This window comes from Danaus plexippus, chromosome 7 (genome assembly GCF_018135715.1).
Source record: "Danaus plexippus chromosome 7, MEX_DaPlex, whole genome shotgun sequence".
NCBI classification, from domain to species: Eukaryota; Metazoa; Arthropoda; class Insecta; order Lepidoptera; family Nymphalidae; genus Danaus; species Danaus plexippus.
In genome coordinates, this window is record NC_083541.1 from 5,100,601 (window position 1) to 5,126,124 (window position 25,524).

General features: G+C 32.5%; 1 protein-coding gene across 5 annotated transcripts; it reads right to left on the minus strand.

The window, feature by feature from the left end:
- Positions 1-408: 408 nt before the first annotated feature.
- LOC116770876 (sortilin-related receptor-like) lies at positions 409-25,170 on the minus strand. Of its 5 annotated transcripts, none has more exons than XM_061521060.1 (28): positions 24,858-25,170; positions 23,991-24,242; positions 22,546-22,707; positions 21,899-22,147; positions 16,396-16,655; positions 15,636-15,823; positions 15,241-15,322; positions 14,494-14,526; positions 13,381-13,644; positions 11,680-13,213; positions 11,320-11,515; positions 9,232-9,356; positions 8,658-8,876; positions 8,052-8,370; positions 7,647-7,870; positions 6,963-7,127; positions 6,303-6,469; positions 5,864-5,979; positions 5,353-5,579; positions 4,703-4,940; positions 4,177-4,452; positions 3,638-3,773; positions 3,400-3,505; positions 3,203-3,328; positions 2,590-2,732; positions 1,836-2,047; positions 1,386-1,574; positions 409-966 (listed from the first exon to the last, which is right to left on the minus strand). In XM_061521060.1, the coding sequence occupies exons 1-28, from the start codon at positions 25,104-25,106 to the stop codon at positions 905-907; spliced, it is 6,519 nt and encodes a 2,172-aa protein (XP_061377044.1). In that variant the 5' UTR covers positions 25,107-25,170; the 3' UTR covers positions 409-904. The 5 variants fall into 5 exon arrangements, with proteins under 5 accessions (XP_061377044.1, XP_061377043.1, XP_061377042.1 ...); XM_061521059.1 differs by having other exon boundaries at positions 6,963-7,124; positions 16,396-16,658; XM_061521058.1 differs by having other exon boundaries at positions 16,396-16,658.
- Positions 25,171-25,524: the final 354 nt, after the last annotated feature.

A 25,524-nucleotide genomic window follows, 5' to 3' on the forward strand; every position in this document is an offset into this window, starting at 1 on the left:
TAGGAACTAAAAAAAAATCTATACAAAATATATATCAACTGGGAATGTCGAGATCCTTACTACATTGTAACGTCAGTTCAACACATACAAATTATTATAACACGTTGTACATTTAATATTTATCTTTGGTGTCGGACTCGAGGCAAGTACGGCGTTAGATATAATTAAAATAGACAAAAAAATATATAATTCTTTAATAATAATAAAAATCATAAGTCTTTAAAAGTGAGCCCGATTAAATACTCTATTAAGATATAATAACTTATTTTTTTTATTTTTTTTTATGTTGACTGTACTAGAATTATATATTTTTGGTGTTTCTATAAAATATGATAGAAAGTAAGACATTTGTATTCATCATCTCTCACAGTGTTGCTGGATTTATGCAATCGTACTAAAGTATGAGAATAAAAAAAAAATACTTAGAATAATAATGTTAGTAATACTCTGAGCATTATGATTAAAAATTGATCCGAAGATAATATGGTAATTGAAAATAAAAACGCGTCAGACTCCACGGCGAGAAACAGAACGAGAACAAATAATTAAAAGATTACTATTTAAAAAAAAGAAACTAAAAAATTTAATTCACTAACACTTCTTAATAAGACGTCTACTAGAAAATGCATAAGAATATAATGTCGAATAAATATAATACACAATAAATACTACCTGGAGAATGTCATAGCTGCTATTATAATTTATTGAAGAAAACCTTAATATCTATGAAACCATACCGAAGATTTTCACGGTTACACTATGAAAGTTGTGAACCGCAACCAAACGGTTCTTCAAACGGTTTTATATGAAACGGTTTCTTTGAAATAATTTTATTAAATATTATTTTTTATTTAATGTACAAATCTATATCAGGGCTATGACAAGAACGCTATCACATTTCAGTTTACGCTATAACGAGCGGTTCGTCGTCAGAGAAACCGTGGATTGGAGGTACGTCGTCATCGTCTGAAACGTAGTACACACACGTTTAGAAATTTTGTATGTTTTTTATTAATAAATAAAATATTATGTTCGTCATTTTGTTTTTATAACACATTATTTTTAGTTTAGATAACGATTAATATAGATAAATCAACGAATGAGGACAAGAAAATTAAAAACAAAACTATTTCAAGATATTTCACATTATAAGTACAAAAGTAATTTTAAAAATGATTAAAAAATTTATGACGATACAGGATTTGTTAGAGTGATTTCCTGGATATAAGATACTTGCTAATGTGAATACTATCACTACAGCTTATGTTTGGACATATAATCCAATATAATTGGATAAATTTTAATCCAACATAATTGTGTCCAATATAATCCAACAAAAAAGTATAAAAAAAAGCGTTTTTTATGTTTACATCAAGTAATATTACCGTGATCAATAGTCGCCTCTCCTCGTCGACTGTCGTAGCGCGGTGTGTGCGCCAGTCTTGCGTGAGCTCGCCTCTGTTTGACGACCACGTGTAAAAGGGCTCCGGCCATCAGGAGGGCGGCGCCGCACGACACGCCCACCCCCCACCACACCGCGCCCGCGCTAGACGTACCTTCTAGAGGCTCTGCATCTGATATTTAAATTACGATTTATATTTATCATCACATCACAGATTTTCATAGATTTTTTTTTTTAGTTTTAGAGAATTCTTGATGAGCATGAATTTTCTTTATTTCAAAGTTAAAATATTAACTGTCAGTTACGTTAGTGTCGTATAAATGTAATTCCCTAAATAATCTTTGTATCCCTATAAAGTCAAGTTGAATTACTTCTATGAGCATTTAAAAGTACATTCTAAAGTATCATTATATAAAGGTTTATCCAAAAATACCTTGCATTTCCATTGTGTGTACTTCGCTAAGGTCGCTATAGTAACCGTCTGAGGTGACAGCCCTCACACCGACATACAGTGGTCCCTTGGTAGGAGCGTGTGAGCTCAGCAACATGGGCGTGAACTCCGCATCAACGACCGTTACGTCATCTCCCGGGTGAAGCACATCCTCGTCCAACTCCTTCTCCGATACAAGGATCTGGTACTTGTGTCTGTGACATCACCATTAAAAACAATTAAAAAAAAATATCTTAGTAATGCAAGTTTATGGTCGCAAAAAACACTAAATGAATCTAGATTATATATCTCTGTATATATTGTACTACAGTAAAATTAAAACAAGAGAAAGAAGTGGCGAGAAACAACTATTGTATTAATTTCTTTATACAATATATATAATATTAATATATATAATACAAAATTAGCAGGAATTAATTTTAAATTTTGATTTCTTTGTATTTATTTTCTTTCTTTGTTTCATATACACAATTATTTTTCTGCTAAGGCAACCGAGCAGACGGCCTACCTTATGGAGGTAATACCGTCGCCCATGGACATACGTAACATCGAACATTTTCTACGATACAGTTCATACAGCGTGTACAGTTAGCAACACAAGTTTTAACTATATACTGAATTTTATTCTCTTAATATTTAATCCTTTCTTTATTTCATATATACAATTTCCTAGGCAGTTTATGCTTTGTCCAGTTATAAGTGATATATATAAATGATTTTAACTGTATTAACATACTTATGGGTGTAGTTATGTTCGTCATGTTTCCAGCTGACCATGATGTGTCCGTTAGGCGCGAGCCAGGCCACAACCGCGCTAGGTGAGTCCACGACACCGGTACGAGCTTCAATACATTTCACTGATGAATCGCGTACAGACGCCTGATAAAAAATTATAGCAATTCAATATTTATTATTCCTAGTTTCACATAATTTATACGTCTGTTATTTGAGAGTGGAATAGCAACTCTGGTTGCATATAGCCTTCCTAACAAGTCACACAGTTCAGATTCAGGCAATCAAACTCTTCAACTTTAATGATATATTTTCGGATGTCTAGCGTATTTTTTATTATTGGTATTTTATTAGTTGGTCTTTCTGTTTGTCATTTACCGCCAACTATTTCTTAATTTTTTTCGTTAACCTTGTTATAATATCCTGCTTCATAATTAAGGTATCTCATTGTATGGAATTCAACATTTAATCTTAGTAACGTTATTCGCTAATACACACATTTTAGTACTTCCATTACATACGTTCCAATTTGAAAATGTCTTTCGAAAGTAATAGAGAAATATATTTTATAACAGAACATTATAAATTTGATAAGTTCGTACATTTAGTATACTCACAGAAACGCATATATTAAACCGTCCTCCTACGGGAACGTCCTCAAAGGTATGTATCAACGAGACATTAGTGGTAGCGTTTAGTACGAAGTGACTAAACTTGTTGTGAGTTAATTCTTCAACGTCCAACTGAAATTTAATATTCAATATCAGTAACATATTTAATTCTATATAACTTAAATAAAATACAAATAATATACCCTGTACGCGATCGGGTCTTTGATAACGTCACAGTTAGCCTTCCAAGTTATATTTAAAGTGTTCTTCTTGTCATCAAAAACATAATTCAAATCTTTAACTGGAGCCCTGTAACAAAATTATATTATATACAAACGCCTGACAAAAAATAATACTTAATATACAAATCGACGTAAGAATAAGTGAATTATTTATGTCAAGGGGTACACTCTTATAAAAATTGTCTAAGGAATCTGTTACCTGACGTTTTCTCTAGTAATGATCTCCCTGAAAGCCGCCAGCGGTCCTCCGACGAGTCCCACAGTGAACAAGTAACTCTCACACGCATGAAGACCATCTATAACCAGCCTGTTGCTCTCAGTCACTATCTTTGTATCTATAGAATAAAAAAAGCTTGCAATTAGTAAATACTATATATCTTATAATTTTAATTTAAATCAACATTGAAAATAACAATTTATTGGCCCATCCAACCCATACAGTAAATCACAATAGCAAACTGTATTAGCTTTAAATATGCTTATAATAAAAAATAATGAATGCCTCATCAGCCTTTCCCAAAGTGTGTGATAACCAATAAGTATAAGAGACCCAGACAAAAACGGGGCAGTAATATAGCACACAATAATTAATTAATTAAATTTGATGTTATAGTAATTTTTCAGTAGATGAACTAATGGGGGCCTTAAAAAAGGATTAATTCTCTAAGGCAGCAAGTAGACAAAATAAATTTGGGAACCGCTGGCATAGACTATAAAATATATTATATTAACACTCACCATTAACCATCTCCCCCGGATACATCCTCCATTGCATTACATTGTTATAATGTACTTCATATTCAAGCTTCTTATTCTTGTATCTATCACTAACGGGAGGAGACCAGCTCAGTTCCACTGAGGTACGCTTCTCTTTCAGCAGAACTGCTGTCACATTCAACGTTTCATCTTCAACACCCTCAGTGACGAACGGTATCGTGAACGGATTCCCCATCACATTGTCTTTGTACGCTTTAATGTCGATGTACACTTTAACACCGGTGGGTAGGTTTGTGACTGAAATAAGATGATATAATTGTCATTTATCAAAAGCATCCTAACATTATTTTGTTTTTTATATTAATTATATTACACTAAAGACATGTAGTTTTCATTACACTTGAAATCAAATATATATGTTATTAATTTCATTTAGAAACATACATACATTATATTTAACAGTGTTTTTGTTAACAAATAAAAATTTTAAAAAATATATATAAAAATCATAGAACGCCTGAAGTTATAATTTAGCAAAATAGCTCACTATTGACAGAATTCTCCTTTGTTCTAATGACCGGTCGTTTGGCGTACTGCGAAGGTAGTCTCACGTCTACCAGGTAGCCCTCTATCCCTCTCAATCTGTTCCATGTGACGCTAACACTGGTGGGAGCGAGACGGGACATGCTCGCGTTAACGATATCATCAACATCACCCACATCATCAAACAGAAGGTAGGATATGGGAGTAGACTCGGACGTATTCGCGTTGTTTGATGCTGTAACCTATTATTAAAAAAAAAGCAATAAATTATACTCTTGTACAGAATTGTTTGTTTACGCGCACAAATAACCAAACAAAAAATATTGTATACCATAAAGCCAAAGAATGAGTACCACAAGTTTATAAAGTATACTAGTCTACATTTAAGACTCATTTTTGTTTATTGTTGAGATATAAATAATGTGATCACACGGAAGACTTAACATTCATTTATTTTTTTACATTAACCTCTGACAGAACGAATTTTGTCCTGGGCAGTAATAAATAAATTTTAAAGTTTAATCAAAAAAGATGGATTAAATTTCAATAATGTTATGGTAACTGCCATTTTTCACAGTTCTAATAGGCAGTGGAATTGAAATACAAAATAAGAAGAAAAAGTGGACTTTATATAAAAATATATTATAGACTCACCCAGAAGGAATAATTCTTATTTGGCTTGAAATAACCGTCCAAAAACACTGACACGGTTTTGTTGGCGCTGCCGGCGAGTACCGTCTTCTCCATGGGCGGTAAGGGTGGTACGTAGTATATGGTGTAATGAGTTATAACGCCTCGCGGGTCTTTGGGTGGGTCCCATAATATTTGGACTCGTCTTCCTATCATTTGACGCACGGTTAGACGTTGAGGGGGCGAAGGTACTGAAATGAACAGAATCGACTTTATTATTACTTAAAGAAAAATTACAATCACTAATGACGAAATTATAAGATATTATAATTAGTCCGAGGAAAAAATAATAAAATGTCTTTAAAAATTATATATATCATAGAAATAGTGATTAGTTAACAAATATATATATTTAAGGTGAATAATTATTTGCAGGTCTGTCATATCCTGGAGCGATTAAATTTGTAATTTATAACGACATAAATATAAATATAATTGTAAAGCCAGAGTTTGTGTATTACATGCAACAACCTACCTCCTTCTCCAGTCATTGTATTAATATATTTCATCGAAGCGTAACTTCTGTTAGATTTGCTGTCCTGTATATAGAATGTCACGTTATACTCGGTGTACGGCTCTAAACCGGTGAATCTGAAACATCCATAGCGTTTGTTCAACAACACCATAAAAATAATACTAGAAAATTCCTCCATCATTTTATCTTTGAAAAGTTTTATTTTATTTTATAGTTAGATTGTGTAATAATACTTTCAATATTTTTTTTTTGCACTTAAAATGTACATAACATTGTAAAAACTAAATATGATAATTACTATTAAGACTAAACTCCTTATCAAACTCAAAAATTTAAATATATTTATAGATGAAAACACCACAGAAGATTAGAATATAGAAAATAACCAATCAGCTGCGAGTACCAGACCAATCGGAGCCTTTCATTGGCCATAATATACCTGTAGACGCTGTCATTGGTCCATGTCATGTTCTTCCACACTCCATCGTCGACCTTGGAGATGGACGGCAGGAAGTTATACATCACAGTCCTCTGCTGCGCCATCCAACACGATATCAGGAAGCTGGTTGAGTTTATCGACGACTGGTCTACGCCGATGCTTAGATACTGGAAATTATTATTATTAATCATTGAATAGTTATAATCAAATACATTATTTTTATTCATCTGGTATCATAGCAGATATTTAATAGGTTAAGTGTCTAACCCATAGTTTTTAGAGTGTATATTTTTATAGTGTTATATAGTAATGGCTCTACTTACATGTTTAATTAAATATAAACATCTAACACCGCTTTAAAGAATTTAAACATATTTTTTCATTCAGGATAACAAAACGAAGCAACTTAACATTTAAATTTATTTGCGGTGGGATTCATTTACTTATTTTTCATGTCAACATTGTCAAAAACAGCAATAAATCTTTCAAGCAATTTTAATTACAATCAAGAGTTATTTCGACACTGGCATATAAAATTAAATTTCAATATTCACAGTTTCACATACAGACGAATTCTGTATGTCAAACTATTGAAAATTCATTTCTGTTGACAATATATATATATATATATATATATATATATGAATATAATGTATATACCTGATAAACGTTATTATTATTATTATTGCTGGTACAATTGGCCTCGTCGCTGCCGTCGTAGCAATCCTGATGCCAGTTACACACCATCGCTTGCCACAGACAGCGAGTCCCCTCGTCACACTCGAAGTATCGTGGAGGACAACTCACAGGAGATTTTGGCTTCTGCTATAAATAATACCCATTATTTCTATAGTTCATATATTTGGCAGAGAAATTAGAATATCGGCTGTTCTCGGACTTGGTTATTTCGTATCCATATATAATAATTGATGTTACAGTTTGATACAGAATCGAATTATTATACAATGTCTTAAATTAATAATGAGAAGTAAACTAAGAAAGCGAGTATTAAAATTGTTCATATAATGACAGGACTAGTATAGATTAATTGTCCCTCACATTGTATGTACACAAACTAGCCTACCCCGATCTAATAATGATTATTCAGTATTTTATGTCTTTAATAACACGTTATAAAAAATGTATGTTAAAATATAATGTTGGAGTGGCCCACTCACACCACTTAGGGGCGTGTAAAGTGAATTACTATCGAATGTATGTATAAAATTTTAAAATAATATTTCTAAGGAGTACTCAAATGGTAATGTTCGTAAGAATTTTATATACACGGCATATAATTTTAAATAGAAAAATAAGTATTGGATTATCTATTCGGCGACTTACGGTGCCGCAGTGCATTTCGTCACTATGATCCCCACAGTCGATGACTCCGTCACACAGCTGGTGGTCGCCAATGCAGGCCGAGCCGTCAGCGCACGGCGTCGCCGCGGGCTCGCACCGCAGACCGGTATCTCCTTTGTCGTGTCTCCGATCGCAGCCCGACTCGTCGGATCCGTCGATACAATCACTAACGGAGTCACAGACCCACGTCAGTGGTATACACACACCTGGAACGCAGAGAAATATATAAGACACCGGCCAGGTATGAGAATATAAGTAGCTATAAAATGAATAAAACTCGCGAAAATCTTAGATCTCATTAGTAGCTATAAAAGATGAAAATTCTGAAGATCATGCATATGTGATAGATAAACGGAATGTATTCTAAATTTGAATTTCTGAACTCACCGGGTTCACAGGTAAACTGGTTCTTGGCGCACTTCTGTTTGACCTCCCGCTCCGGCGTTATGTGAGTCTTGTTATCGGGTCGCAGGCCACACGCCGCCTCGTCCGAGTTGTCGCCGCAGTCGTTGGTGCCGTCGCATCTCCACCAGTACGGCAGACAGACGCCGTTGTCGCACTTGAACATCCATTCTAAGCAGGAACCTTTGGTACCGAAATCTGGTTTTTCCGTAGGCCGAGGTATCAGCTTAGAGTGGCCGATAGAGGTACAGTTCTTCTCGTCTGATGAATCTACGTCGCTGCAATCGTTCTCGCCGTCACAAACCTAGATGATAACAGAAAAATTATGTAAGAAATTGTTTTGTAGATTGCCAGAGTTATATGACCATTGTTTAATAATAAACTAGGGGCTTATAGTAATTTAGTGTAAATTTGAGGTAAAACAAATATAGCCCTTTAAAATATACCAATACATTGTTAATTCTTTAATATTAATTATTTTTTTAAATCACAGTAACAATATCTATATCAACTTATACGAAATCAACGTAATAAATTTGAAATTTATTTACATTTATTATCTTGTTTCGTTGCACATAAATTTCTACTCACCCATGACATATAAATGCACTTTCCGCTAGGACATCTGAACATATAGGGGGCGCAGGTGGAGTTGGTACATCTCTCCTCTGTCTCATCCTCACCACCGAGACAGTCTCTCTCTCCATCACAAACCCATGAGTTCGGTATACAAAGAGCGTTTGTGTCATTAGAGCAAGCGAACACGTGACCGGAACAGTTGACCGTTACCGGACGTTTTGGTAGACTTTGCTATGGTAAAAATATATATAAAAAAAATTAAAAAGTAAAAATATAAAAGGCCTACTGTTTATTGGTTTTAATACTTTAGTAGTTGCAATCTGAAATGTCATGTTTCAGAGTAATCAAAATATTCATAATTTTTAAAAATTTAATTCGTAGCTCATACGGAATAAATGTGAATTAAAAATCGTAAATCAAGTTACTAAAGTGCAACATACAAGTCACTTATTCTGGACACTTACGAATATCAGTACAGGGAAGATTTTATTGCAATATTTTCGTTAACCAAATAATAAAACGATTTTGATACGATACATTAGATGTCTGTATATCTTGGTAGAGGTTTTAAATAGTTACTACTAACCGTACAATTCCGTTCATCAGAGCCATCTTTGCAGTCGTTATCTCCGTCGCAAACCCATCTTTTCTCGATGCAATTCCCGTTGGCGCACTGGAACTGGTTCTCCGTACAGTTTTGTTTACCGCAATCTGAAAAAAAAAACCATGTCAATATACAGTTCCACGAGGATATTATTAGATCATATTTATCAAAACATTAACTTTTTTGCAAATTTCCTCAGTGATAAAAATGATAATTAAAAAAAATTCAAATAGGAACACTACTGTCTTCCTAGGGAATGATTGTGGTATTGTAAAACATTAATGGTGAACTTTCTACTGTCACAGTTATCTGGATATAGAGGATAGAACACTGGCTTTTTTATGGAGATATTCAAAACAAAATACATGATGATGATTAGACGGATCAGATTTATATAAAGTTATAGTTTTTTGATAAATTGAGGGAAGCAGTTGGAGCAGTTAAAGAATGAAACGCTTAAACGCTTACGGCAAGTGAGATGTTGTGATGATGTCATATAAGCCATTTAGCCGTACAAATATTCGAGATTTAGACACAAACCGCACATACACTAACATACATCAGGTCAGTTTAAAAATATCGAATAAAGCACCCACTCCTAATTAATTACAATTTTTTTTAGTCTTTTTATCAATTCACAATTTTTCTGCGCAACAAAGATATTCTCAAAGCATTTCCTTTTTGTCTGACAAAGGAATCTCAAGTAAAGGGAAAACCCGCGCTGTGTTTTGTTTTTGCGTTCGCAATACCTAATTCCGTTTCAACAATATTTTTATCCTTAAGACTTCTTCGTTATCGTTATTGCTGTTGCTTGCATGACCAATTTATTATGATAAAAATGCCTCGCCTCATAAATAAGAGTCGGGCGAATTTAGCTGAAACAAGCAAAACTGGCCGGAAGGCCATGTGTAACAAATCAAAAAGTTAATCATAGTCTGCTTGAAAGATTGAAAATACTTTACGAAATGTGCAAAAAAAATCCTGAATCTCTTGACAACGTGGAAGTTTTATGTCTGTTATTAAAATTGTTATTTACAAAACAAATTTAGCAAATAATAACTGGGTGTCTATTGGAGGAAATTTTTTACCGTTAAAAATTTTGTCTGTAGACATGAAAGTTAATGACATGATCCTTTCAGTGACACTAACTATATAAGAAATAACTACATTGTAGGTAAATTAAATTTATTAATTATTCAGAATTCGCTTCACATTAGGAATATGACTCATCGGCAGTTTCTAGTAAAGTAGACGAGTCTTTTAAAATAAAATAAACTATGAGGATACAAGTTTTTTTTTGTAACCTTGCGAACATGGCTATAATGAAGAAGGAATAAAACAGAGATGCAATCTCCATATATGATTATTCTGCAGACTTTCCAAAGATTTTGAGGTTAGCAAACAAATAATAAAATACTTCGAAAACAATCATGCAATTAATTGCATTTACTGAGCGCAAGGAGGGAAAGAATCAGTGTTCCCATGAGATATTCTTTAGAACACTAGTCCATTATTTCGAAGTCTTTGTCTGAGCGACAAAAGCTCTAAAATACGTAGAAAATTGTGTGTGATAATTTCTCTAGTTGAGAAGCAATTGTTTGAGGCGACGAACGTAAATGTTGTGAAAATAGTTTTTCATCATCTTTGGTATCAGAGTCAATGAAATAGACTTGAAATTGAAAAGGTTAGAAAGTAATTTTTTTTATTCAAATATTATAATGACGATACTTCTTTAAACAGCCCTAGTTTGTAACTTATTATATCTCCTGTACCTGTTTTGTTTTTATGCTGTTTTCTATGAAATGAAGTGAAGTTAAATATTAATGATATAAATTGTGGTTCAAATCAAAATGTTTAACTCATTCCAACCTTGGTTTAATTCTTTAAAACCGAAAAGCCAAAATAACCAGAATCATTTCTTATCGCTGACAATAACCTCGTGCATATCGTGTAGAAGGGAAAATTTTAAAGTTAGAAAAGAGAAGATTTATATCAATAACGAAATTAAGTGTGCAGGGATCGCAGGACGCGTGAGTGGTTTCGTTCAAGGTGGTATATAATGTGTATAACCTTTCTCGTCACTGTTATCAGCGCAATCCATGTCACCGTCACAGCGCCAATGGGGTAAGTAGCACCGGCCGTCACAGGCGATCCTGGGGGGCGCGCACCCACACCCAACCTCGTCGGACCCATCCCCACAATCGTCGTTGCCATCACAACGCCACGTGCTACGAATGCATCTACCGTTCTTGCAAGAAAACTCCTCCTAGATAAGATATTTTTTATTGTCAATTTATTTTAACCGAGATTTTAATGAATCGTTAACAATTTTTCAATTACTCGTTTTATTTAACAGTGTTATTTATTAATTTTTAATTTTATGTTGCTATAACATTAAATAAAAAATTAAGTACATCACTAATATCATACCGGTGAACAAGATCCGGCCTGTTTGGGGCACGTCATATTCGGAGTTGGCTCCAAACCGTTTGGACACATGCATTTACCGTTTATTTTCTTAAAACCGTCTGGGCAAAGACAGCTGAAAGTATTCCTCGGACCGCCGAGGCACAAAGTATCGCAACTCGTATTCTTGTATGAACAGGCGTTACTTCCGTGTTGCATGAAATACGCGAACACCTTCAAATCCATCAAGCCGGATAGCTTGTCGTTGATAGTGACTATATCAGCTCCCGTGTCTTTGTCCGCGGTGAATATAGACTTCGCTTTCCAATCGTCCCAATACATCTTATGTTTTAACACGGCTACTGCGAATGGATGAGACACTTTCTCGTCATTCCATAGAATCCGTCTGAAATACTGTCCATTGAGATCCGCACTCGCTATGTAATCCTCCAGAGCATCTACCCAATAAATTCTATCCGACATTTGATCGATGGTTATGCCATTCGGCCATTGGACTATTGGCTTTGTAAATAACTTGGTAACGTTGGAACCGTCGAGATTCGATCTGGAAACTGATGGATTCTTCCGATCCCAGTCCGTCCAGTACAGATAACCAGCTCTCGGATGAACAGCAATACCACGGGGTTTGGACAGAACTTTAGAATCTAATATAGTGGCCCTCATTCGGCCGCTGCTCTGAAGATCTGTTCTCACAGCTTCTATTTTCTTCCGCATGCCGTCAACAAAGAAAAGCACATTAGAAATCCAATCCAAGGCCATACCCTCTATGCTAGCTAAATCAGTATCGACCACTATCTCCTGTACGTTACCGTTGTCGAAACACTGGCGACTGATTTTATCTACCTCGATATCAGCCCAATAGATGCAGTTGTTCTTCATATCAAACTCAATGGCGACTATGTTCTGTTGGTTTTTGATAGGAATGACAGTCGTGTTGTTTGACAAATCGATGCGAGCTATTTTATCTCTCAAAGCAACCCATAGGAATTCGGTCGGCACCGACAAAGGACAAGGGACCATTTCCGGCTCGTAAGGCATGTAATACGAGACAGTACAAACATCGCCGTCTATCTTTCTGTATCCTTTAGTCCTTTGGAAGTAATGTCCGGGCTGACAATCCGATGCCTCAGCATAAGGATCGTTGCCCACCAAACTTTGATTGCGAACACACGTGTTATGAGATAAAATGAATCCAAAATCACATTCATAGTCCCGTCTGCTGCATTCGCAGACCTCCTTCCTGACGGGCCTGTCGTAGTCTATACCGTTATGGCAATTCGTGTGCGCAAGTCTGCGCTGGAATGTATCCCTTGTGCCAAGAACGCAAGAAACCGAAGAATTTGGGGACGTAGGTGGTGACGGCGACCAGAATTTATAATCGCTCTCAGTACAGTTGCGTGCAAAAGTGTTTATCAAATCCATTGTTATTATGATCCACTGATGCTGTTCGTTCGCTGAGCCGAACATAGTGAAAGTCGTTGTGTTCTCACCAGGCTCAGTCATAAGTCCGTAAATACGAAGGTCATCAGCATTGAACCTGTTGACAGTAAATTTGACGTAACAGATCTATAATATAATTTATTGTATATTAATAAACTGTTGGTATTTCCGATAAATCCGTATCTAATATCATATCAAACTACTGTAGATGATAACCTGTTGCGGCCCAGCCATTAATTAAACAAATAGTATCTTATTACTCACTGATGAGATTGCCAATCGATTCCTTCGTTGGTCGAATACAATATTCTTCTAGTTTCTCCTCTAGATTTGAAGTATTTGACGGCAACCAAAACGCCACCGTGGTCTCCGTAGTTGAAGAAATAATAATCTTTCAAGATCCTCTTCCATGTAAGCCCCGCGTCCCTACTGATATAGACTCCGGGGATACCTTTCAGTGATTTTCCGATCACGCCCGTAGCCATTATTATACCTGGAGCTGATTTCGAACTCATTATACTCGCCGATCTGAAAATTATAATAAACAATGATTTACCATTAAAATTTATATTTTCTTATTGTAAAAAGACAGAAAGCATAATAGGTATAACGAACGATAAATAATAATTAGTATATGATTTCATCCGTACTTATATTTTTGTATGATAGCAATTTAATAGCAAAAATCCTTTGTAATTTGAACAGCGGGACATTAACTGGCGTAGGCTGTTAATATTCAAACAAAACTCCGTGGTTGTTGATCGGTAAGCTTAGTCCAAGTTAGCATAGTCACCTACATACGGAACGTTAATAGTTTTTCGTTCATAAACCTCGTCACATTATAGCTTCGGCTTAGACTTTTAAATGAGAAACGGCAAACGCTTTGTATATAGTGTGCCGATGGAAACTTGGAGTAAACATACATTAGAATCGATAAAAATACATAAATACATCGTCTTCTCTATAAGGACTGCAAAGCCATGAATTTAGTTATTTATACTTTCATTTTAATGTATTTGAAATCCATTAATGCATGTTTAGCACAAAAGTCATAAATCTTTAAATAGATATAAGGCATGACATATAAAATACCGCTTTTAAAACAATAAATGACGTAAAAAAACAAACAATGGAGTGCGAATGACTTAAAAACGTGCAATTTAATATTACCTAACACAATTAACCCTGAATAATTGATATAAATAGTTAATTCCCTTAATAGTAGTATTTCTGGGAATAATTTAAATCCGACATCCATTATAATGAAATAATGCCAAACAAATGTGATATATGAAAAAGTGAACACCATTTATATAACAAATTTGAACGTATGGAATCATTCCGAATCAACCCTTATTTCTACAACACCAAAGTTACCTCCATTCAGTGTCTACCACATATCCGGGTATGCTGCAAAAAATTTAAACCTATTACTTTCTTAATATTTTAACTACATAATTATTTCTCTCAACAAAAATTTATTTAAAATAACTTTATAATTATTTTTAAAAATCACATTGTTGTCTATATCATAGTTATTTAACTAATATGTTTTGCTTGAATTTTATTATGGTAATTTATTTATTAATAACTAATACACATTCCATCACCCCCCCCCCCCTTATTTAAATTATCATATAGCTAATAGAGCAGACTAACTATTGATACTCAACCACAACGTTTCAAGAAACTATGTATAAGGAAAAAGTCTATTAAGGAATATTATTATTATTATTGGTATTTTAATTATTCAAGTATTAGACCACAGATCATTTGATTAATTTAAAATATATATATTTTATAATAATAATTATATATTAATCTGTTAGCAACGAGCCGATGGGTGTAAGAAACAAGATACTTCACTATCAAACTGATTATAGCCAAACTATCATTACCATAACACAAACATTAAATGTATTGAGTAATATTTACTAAACAAAATCAATCAAGCGAGTTTGAACTCTACCCCGCTTTTATAGAGGTCACATTAGATTGTATATAACTATACATATATTTGATAATCTATTATCAACTTTATGCAATTGAATTAGAGTCCATAAAAATGTCAGAGTGCAATGTACTCTGAGACCTTAGGCATTTATTGTATGATTACATCCTCACCTCGTAACTGGATACAGCTGGCTGAATTTCTGACACAAATGTAGGGAGCATGAGTTTTCTTTGTAACAATTCATCGGTTTACCTGACAATATGTAAATAATATTTATTGTCTTGATAATTAAAATCAAATACAACAGATAAGATAGTTATTAGTTAATTATATTTAAAAAAATATTATAAGCATTTTTGTGAGTAATTTTAGTCATATTACATGTAACAGAATTATAAAGTAAACAGTCATTTTGATTTAGTTATTCTTGAATACTATAATTATACAGCATGTGCAAAAAGTATATCTTATATATATATGCATATATCTTATATATATGTGCAAAAAGTATATCTTATATATGTATATGTGTGTGTGCGTGTGTGTGTGTGCGTGTGTAACTAACCATTCTCATCTTCGGACGGTGGTACAATCGGAGACCAGGTGACACCATGATCGAATGTTATCAATGATATCAAATGTTCTGGTTCTATGTTGAAGGACAACGACTTGAAATTGACCTTAGACACAATGTAGATACCCTTTAGACCTTCCACACGATACAAGTCAGTGAATGGATCCTCTGTGACATCCCTGCGAACAGTATTTGTTGTATATTACATAGAATTACAAACCGAACCGTCACATTTTGAGATAACAACTGCATATTAGTCATGTTTTTGTACCTAAAGTAATGTCCCTAGAACATTAAAAAATTCAATTCCGTTGAAGTGGAAAAATGAAAGGATGTATTTAACTAAATAAAGAAAGTTTAGACGAAACAAATTTTTTGGTTAAGATAAATTAGTAAAAAAATATGTTAATTTACTGCATTTTCAATATGAAAGATAGAAATGTTGTATTCTTAGTGTTAATAAGATTTTTTCTTTATTTCTTTTCGTATTGTAAGTTATAATTAAAATAAAAGAATCTTATCTATGTGTTGATAGTCGTTATCATTTTTTTCTAGTGTATTAGCTACATTACTGCAAAATATCATTTAAATCCATTGAATAGTTTTTGCATTAAACACAGAAAAATATCCCTATACCCTCAAAAAATTTTGAATTTATAAAATTAGTTGGAACAAATATAGTTGTATGAGGTATGCCTCATATATATATTTAAAACATTAATAAGAAAAATATTGATTGTATATAACTTACTCTAGCCAACTGTCCTTCCAGTTACCATCAGGGAAGTAGCACAGGACCTGTTCCAGACTCAACACGAAATTGTACTGTGTGAAATTTCTATTTATCTCTGAAACGTACAAATTTGCCAGATTCTCTGTGTGCATGACAGAGACAAATATACGTTTGTCTGTCACGTCGGCTATATGGAACTTATGCAAATCCAATTCGGTCTGGAAGTTGGCTTTGAAGAACGGACCCCTCTGATGTGAAATGTACAGATCCAAGGAGTTCTTCTGCAACAAAGTATATATATACATATATATAAATAACAGAAGAACCATTGTTAAGCAGTTAAACCTATAATCAATATACGAATAAAATAAATAAGATAACCTGTAGGATACACCAAAAAGCATAACAAACATAACCCGTTTTATTGCAGTAGGTCACGGAATAAAAATTTACGTACAGTAAACTCAACAAACGTACAGTTATACTAATGAGTAAATATTTGTAACACGGACAAACCGACGTACTGTTATAATTGCCATTCGTAAATAACCATAGACATACCTTTATAACGAGTCAGATTATAATCAAGTTTACAAAGAAATTTACTTAACTATTTTAGTTAAGTTTATAAAAAAACTCATACTAGGCCATTAACTTCAGCTCGCTTTTATTATCAAATTCTTTATAATAATGATAACTAATATATTATTCAATTAAAGCATCGTTGAAACTTAACTTGATCTTATGTATTATTAAAAGGTATCTGTTTTTTCATCAGCGAATCGGTGATCATATTATGATATAAAAAAACAATTTAAAACTCAAACCTAATCAAATTTCACACAACATTGTGTTTTACGTAAGTAAATTTTGTTTAAAAAATATGTATTTTTACTATATCTGTATATTTTAATGATTCTTTGTATAATTAGAATCGTTGTTTAAAAATCGGAAGCATGTCCCTTGTAACATTTAACAATTGAACTATTCTTATGACAGTTTTAAATCATGATTCATATAAACTTTGAGTCATTTTACAATGTAACGATCGCAACTTGCAATGACTAATAAAGTCGGATATATTTTAAAAACAATAAACTAAATGAAATAGATTTTTAATTTTATTTATCCCATATCATTCTTGTGACGTATCGAGGGGCGTTTACAGTGAATACGTTAAGCAACTTCCGGCACGGTCAGTCCTTGGATGGTGACCGCATCGAGAGTAGAACAACAAGTTTCACGAACCTATCCACGCGGCACTAATTATAAAGCCACGATAATACATATGTGTACAAAAATTACTGATCATAAATATCTAATGTCCAACAAACGCACATTTTTCAATATTTATAGTAAACTTAATACGGAACATTCTAAATTCAATGCAGGCACATTAATTATTCAAACGAAATACAAATAGAAGGAAAATTGAAATAGGAATGTACATAAATACATCGCTCTTACATTACAGTATTATTGTTTATTTATGAAAACGTCTACGATACTGAAGCACAATGACAAAGCGTTTCCATTATTCAAGTCTTATAGAAAATTAAATAACACGTATGACGTATGACGTATGACGTATGACCTTAGGAGTATCATGAAATCTATATACGTAATTGGTAGTTAATTTAAAACTACCGTCCGGCCGTTTACAATTTGCGTTTCTGACAGGTCGTGATCGAATGTAAGTAGTCACTTTGAAATTTGCAATGACGACAGTTTACGACAAACTTTAAGACATATTATATCATTTATCATATAATGACATATACATGTGAACATTCTATCATGACCAGTCGGAATCGAAAATTTCATTTTTTTTTATAGCTATTTAAATTGCACAGACTAACAAAATCTTAATAGTCTCCAGTAATCTGATATGACTATTGAGCGTTATTCGATACGTTATTTTATTTGTGTTCTTGTAAACATTGAGTTATGAAATATAAAACTGATTAACGTATAATTCATTTAGTTTAAGGTTTCAAATCGCGTTCGTATAAATGTACGGACACTCCTACTTTTACAGGTCGGAGAAGTGACCGAAGTAAAATCCGTTAGACATTGTTATCTTTTGAATGAAACTAAGATTTTCGGATAATACTACGCGTTTGTCGTGACACTCATCTCGTCCCGTGATCACGGTTGCTGCAAATGCAGGTTCCTAAACGTCTAGATTATATAGTGATAAGAGAAGAAACCTCTCAGCATTTCATGGATTCACGGTGCGCGTGCCGGGTCCATCGCATTGCAGGGAGAGGAACTTCAACAGTACCTGACACTTGCGACCAAGGTGTAGGTTAAATAAAAACGCGTGGTATCCAAAAAACTTACTTTAATTTAAATTAGTACTCGCGATACTCGGAATAGATATCACTGATTGTTATCCTAAGTTATTTCATCGAAAAAATGTGGGTATATTTGAAAATGTATTTGAAGTCTTACCTTGGCGGTTGAAGCTAGTATTTTTAGTTAGTTTAATATTATAATAGAGCGTGTCATAATACTACTGATAACACTACTGAGCCCAACAATTTTAATTATGAATTGTTCTAACATGTCCTTGTAAAGAAAACTATGAGAATATTAAATATAATCTAAACATAATTGTAACACATTTTAAATTGAAATAAAAATATATTTATATTATACATGTCACATCACAAGTTAATTTTTTTAACGAGATTAAAATCTAATACCGTTTGAACGTGGCTTCTAGAAATGTGACTGTAGTTGAGGATAAAACCTTCTTAGTTTGTTAGCTAAATATCGAACAATACATAACATTAAATGACCTCTATTAAAACGAAACATTTCCTTGAAATTACATTATAAAATTCCTTGACCTTGAAAAGTCTACAGCCCAAAGACTTACAGAATGGGAACCTAATACGTATATAATTATTTTAGAATAATTATAAATTAAATTTCACTCTTATATTGTTCCAGTACTAGTGGGCACAATATATATATGTATATATAACTTTTTTATCGTCTACCGCTAGCTAGACTAAATAACATACAATCTCAACTCGAATATCTTTCCATAGCTCTTCCTATCATCACTACTTACTCCAAAGTAACCAAAATATCGAGTAACAGTAAAATAATTAAAACGGAAAGAAAATCCGAAAAACGTTATATAAATTAAACGTTTTCTCTTGAAAGTCATATTCTAATGGATTACTTTAAAAATTAATTCAATAGTAATTAAATATTGATATATAACTTCAAAAATTGCGTGATAGTATGCTAATATTCAGATAAAAATCATAATTTAAATTTTCAAATCGTTCAGAAATCTTCTATACGGTTGAGAAGGAACTGGATTCAGATAGACCGATTTCGAAGGCTAGCAACGAAATCAATTTCGACAGAAATTTAATATGGTAATTAGTAAGTTAAAATTTTCAAATACCCTCATGTATGACTATCCATTCAATACCTATAACTATAATAACTTTTTGAGATAAAATTATCTTTGTCACCTTATGATAAAATAATATCCGATTTAAACTATAACTATATTTCCGAACGTCATTACGTCAATAAAAACCAAACCTCACAAAGAAAACAAAAGAATCAACCAGCCGATATCATTTAATTGAAAAGGACATTTTATATTTAAAAAAAAAACGACAACAAAATATGTATGTGATATTACGAACGAGTTACACTCGAAATAGAAAACCTGTTGCGCCCCGTGCGAGTCCTTCATACAACGTACATTTCACAAGTGGATCAAACATATTCAAAAAATATGACGTCATCTGTCATAAAACAAATGCAAATGTCAGTTTGACACGACACATTCTGTTATTGATCTTTCTATTTACGTATCCAAGTGTAAAGAAGACATAGTTTCGCCGGATTAAAACTCAAATCTCATTACTTTGAACTATTCCGTCATTCAGCGTCGGTTATTTTTCTATACGATAATGAATCCGTCTTGTTATTTATTACAGGACTTGATATTACCAGTGAGATAATAATTGACGATAATTAGTACGAAAGTATATTATACGTATATCATGAAGAGTTAATTAAGTCATACCCCTGCTTGTTACTCATATAAGATTTATTACTTACGCGTTTTTTATATTCTCATCAATATAAAGCGACATTTAAAACATTTTTTTTTTTGTTATTCAAATTACTGACAGTCCGTTTACATATACTTCAAAATTAAAAATGTTTTACTTATACAATAATAATTCAGCGTGTCGAACCGAATTTGAAAACTGCATGTATGTGTGATGCGTGACATTTCCAAAAAAAAAAAAAGAAATCTGACGAATCAATATACATATGTATATACACATATATATATTCGTATAAATATTTATACAAACGATACGACAAAATAAATGATTAAAGTCAACAGAACATATCAAAAGGTTGAAGTGTGTAACGATTGTAGAGAACGCTCCAGAACTGTATGCGGGACAAATTTGTACCTTATTATCCAATTTACAGACATCCTCGTGTCCAGTACAGCGTCACACACTGACTCACTGACAAACTATTATATCGCTGGCTGACATAACACATATTCGATATAAGATATTAAAATTTATTCCCTTTATAAATAATTCAAAGTGTTTACGTTTGATAATAAAGAATCCAATATGTTCTAATAACGTATAAGATTTCGAATTTAAATATAAGTAAAAATATTTTTAGTAATTGATATAGTAATAACAATTTTATAAAGCGCATTGCACACTGTTCGTTTTTAAAACAAACGACTTATTGTTATTTTTATTGTAAAATAAAAATGTATTTAATATCTTAGTTTTATCGAAGTGTTAGAGGAAAAGAACTCATAAATAATTATAAAGTAATACTTATATATTAAAGATAGCATGCAGTTTATAATAAAACTAGCACACTAACTTATACACGCGACTTTGTCCGTTTTGTTTCATATATTAAGAACACTTTTGTATGGACAAGAAAATACATATCAATAAAAACGTTATTCTTGTAGAAATCGCTGTTTCTTAAGAGTTTAATAACTGTGTATTATATGATAGTTGGCAATTATTTTACATGTGCAAAAATTACTTAGAAAAAGTATAAAATAGTTTTGGTTGACCCGAATTAAACACCTCTATATATTTATTTATATACAATATAATAATTTACGCAAATATATGAGATTGTTACGCTTTACTTAATTATATAAAATATATGTATATTGTAGTAAAATAACTGAAACGTGACGAAAAGAAAAATCTTGCGACGCGGCTATGAATAATACATGCCATTCACGTCGTAGGTAATTGGTTTAAGAGCCATCTTAAACCCCCACCCGTGGGAAGGACGCTTCATAACTTATGCATTATTTTAATTTAACTGACCTCTTAATTTTTTCATACATAATTAATCCAGTGTGTGAAATTTTTTTACTAGGTCAAGGATTGTTATGCAAAATTTTATAAATATTCTATTTTTTTTTCGAAAAAAATATAGCAATATTTTTGTTATACCATGAAGGTTGATTACTCACCTCTTTGGACTGTTTCGTGGCGAACATAAAGTCTCCTTTGATCTGGAAGTCCTTTGCATCAGCGAACAGTTCCTGGGCGTTGACCATGTTGGAGGGATCGTTGGCCGTCAGCACTGTGCTGTTGCCGCCCGGCTTCCATCGCTCCACGTAAAAAGCTTTAGGATAACCGACTCCCGAAGACCAGAAGAACGTTTTAACGTAATTCTGTATCAATTTGAAGTTCTTGCCGCCATCGAAAGTCATGTATAGCTAAAACGTTAAAAGAAAATCATAACTTCCTCCTTTTTTTAAGTTGGTTGAAAACAATAACTCATTTACAAATTGTGTATACTCCATGATTTTTTTAACATTTTCAGTATTAACAATAAATACTATTTCAATTCCAGGTCTTTTCCTAACAGTCAAATGAATGTATGAAAAAATATATACTAAGATTACTTTCGGGTATCTTTTCAAAGCCCACACTCCAATTTAATTGAATTTTAAGTTCCTTAATACTAATGCAGTTCAACTAAATCTCGTCAACTTGCTAGCTGAATACTATGTACCCTCGTGTTTTGATGATTATATAAAAATGAATTAATTTAATGGCATTTTAAAAAATAAATTACCGATGGATAAGTATTATTTATATAAAACCTACTTACATTTCTAGTGGAATCAACCTTGTCCAATATGACATATCTATTGGGTATGTCCTCATCGAAAGCCAATTCGCTTGGATGGAAGTTGAGATCAGACCTTATTATAGTCCTGCCGTTGTCTTGAGTGTAGTACAGCTTCTTATTAGTCGAATCCACGAACACGCACTATATTAACAATATCCATCAATCATTTTGTCAATATAATCGATCCACGATTTATATGCAAACATTGTTGTGGTTTGTTGCAACAATTCAGTGTTTAAGGAAAACCTTGTAAATACAAAAACTTGTTTGGATTGTACAAAAAAGTTGGGCAATTCCTTAAAATGGGACCTAGACTTTAAGGACAATACAGAATAGTCAAAAATGCATCTATACATATATGATACGGACATATACATAAATACGATTTAATAAATACGAACCGACACTCTCAATGATGATATAACGACATTTATTTAAATTCTTTTAAATTAACCGGATGTGGTATTAATACTGGTTTAAACAATTTCTATGAACATTTTTATAGTGTATATGTTAGTGTGTGTGTGTATGTGATGTGTAAAAGGTTTACATAAATAGTGCTTGCATTACCTAGACTACACTTTTTTGTCACAAAAACCGGATGACGGCTTTAAAGATGACGACGGCAAGTTTATTATAAAATATAAATAAATATAAATCTATAATTTCATTCTGTATTTATCAGTATAAAAAAAAATGCACTAACATTTTTAACAAGTTATAGTGTTATAATATGCGTATTATAAAAAAATAAAAAATCCTAGATAAGAAATACCTGAATTCATTATTATTTATTTACAGTTTCATTATTTACGATTGAGGTACAATAAATATTTGCTTTTAACTATTTTCGTGTTTCACGACTGTGTAAAAAAAAAAAAAAAAGAATATTTTTTTATCATAAATAAATAATGAGTCATGTCGTAAGATATGAGGCTAGCATTTCTTTGTTATAAAATTTATGTATACCATATACAATAATTCTGGCAATTCATTTGAACTGTGCAAACAACGTGAGACAATTAAATATTATTAATGTCGAAGGCAATGTATTTATAATACTCTGGTTTAATCCAACACAAGTGGTATTTAAGAAGGGTTCAATGACATCTACGTTGCAGACTACTTAGCATCAATCATGATTGATTTGTCATTTGTTGAAGACTAATCACAATGACTTTCATGAAAGCAGCTAGCTCAATAACCTTCCATTTTTGAATTATTGATGCATTCTTTTTTTTTTTCGTAGAATGGTTGCCAGAATATTTAGCAATGTCAAAATGAAGATAATTATCCATCAATTAAAAATAACCTTGGATTTTGTTTTCATGCTTATTTTCTGTTATGATGCATACAAAATATGAATTAAAAGCTTCCAAATATTAGTCTATAGCAATATGTTTCAAACATAAAATATAACTTACAAATTCAGGATATTTCGGATGATTGAAGAACTTATCCAACTGTGCGTAACCGCTATCGGGACTGTCGCTCAAATGAAAACTTTCCGTCTTATTTGTGAAGTTCTTTCCATAGTCATAGGATATATATAAAGCTGATGGTGAAAGATCTTTGACCCTGGATGTAGAGTCCCTAGCCAGGCAGATAATAACATTTGAACCTTCTCCCACCCAGTGCACCATTAACTGTTGGTGGCTGTCGTTGAGATGTGAAGTCTATAAAAATACATGACATTAGATTTTACTTAAAAATACACAATTTATAAAAGATATTAAAATACTTGACTTTTTATTATGCAATTGCAATTTTATTACTGTATTTATAAGTACCAAGCACAAAACTATATTTCAGAAACACATACTAATTTATTTATTTCAGCATACTTAAACATAGGTTAATTTACTAGAGAATCTAGGAAGGCATCAAATTATAGATGAGTAATAAGCAATTTAATTTAAAAACTATTAAGCAATGTTAGGGGGATTTCTTCCCACAGCTATTATAATCAAACATATTATAAATATTTCAAAAATTAGAGCCAAAAATATATCAACAAAAACAATAACAATTATATTGCATCTGACAAAATTTTTATTTATTTTGTGCAAGTAACGTTTCCAAATATAAACTACCTAAGTACGACGTCATTAATGACAAAAATAAAAGAAAGTACGCAACAGAGCCTTGTAAACAATTCTAGGTGCAAGTAAGGTCATATCAGCAAATGACGATCAAAATAAATCACCGTCATATCATAGACGGCGAAAGATAATAAACATAAAAACAACAAAGGGGAGTTTAAAATTGATTTAATAAGGAAATGACGGTACCCATGTACTGATATTTCTATCCACTGTCTGTGGTGGGACTGTTGTAGCTTCACGTTTTTTCCTTTCAGATGTTTCCTTTCCATTTTCTCCGAGTTGTCTATTTATTACAGTCACTTTTTTCGTAATATGCGGGTCCTCTGCCACGTACAGGGAACTACTCGGTGGAGCATATTGTTCAACACTCAAAGCGCACGATATTATAAATAATAATGTAATGTAACTAATTTTAAATCCTAAAGCCGCTAACATTTTGTCATCACTGCAAATCCAAAACGAACCGACCTCGACTGATAATGTTTTATAACTGCGGCCGATACACCAACAACGAAATGACAAATAACGTCACAGTCAATAAACATTACTTAAAACTGTCTTTTTGACGTTTACCTTGACACGGCGTCATTTTACACAGATTAAATAGTAATTTCATGAATTTGTGTTTAATATTCTTCGTTTTTTAGATATAAAATTTTACTCTTAGTGGCAGTGCGTAAGATATTTTTAATATTATCCTAATAATGTTAATATACCATTGGTCCATTGCAAGGTTGTCTGCTCGAAATATACCATCTGAATATTTTCAATTTACTTATGTGCCTCTACATACAGTGAATTTGGTGGTATATGATACATTTGTTGGCTTATTTGCCTATAACTGTTGAATAAT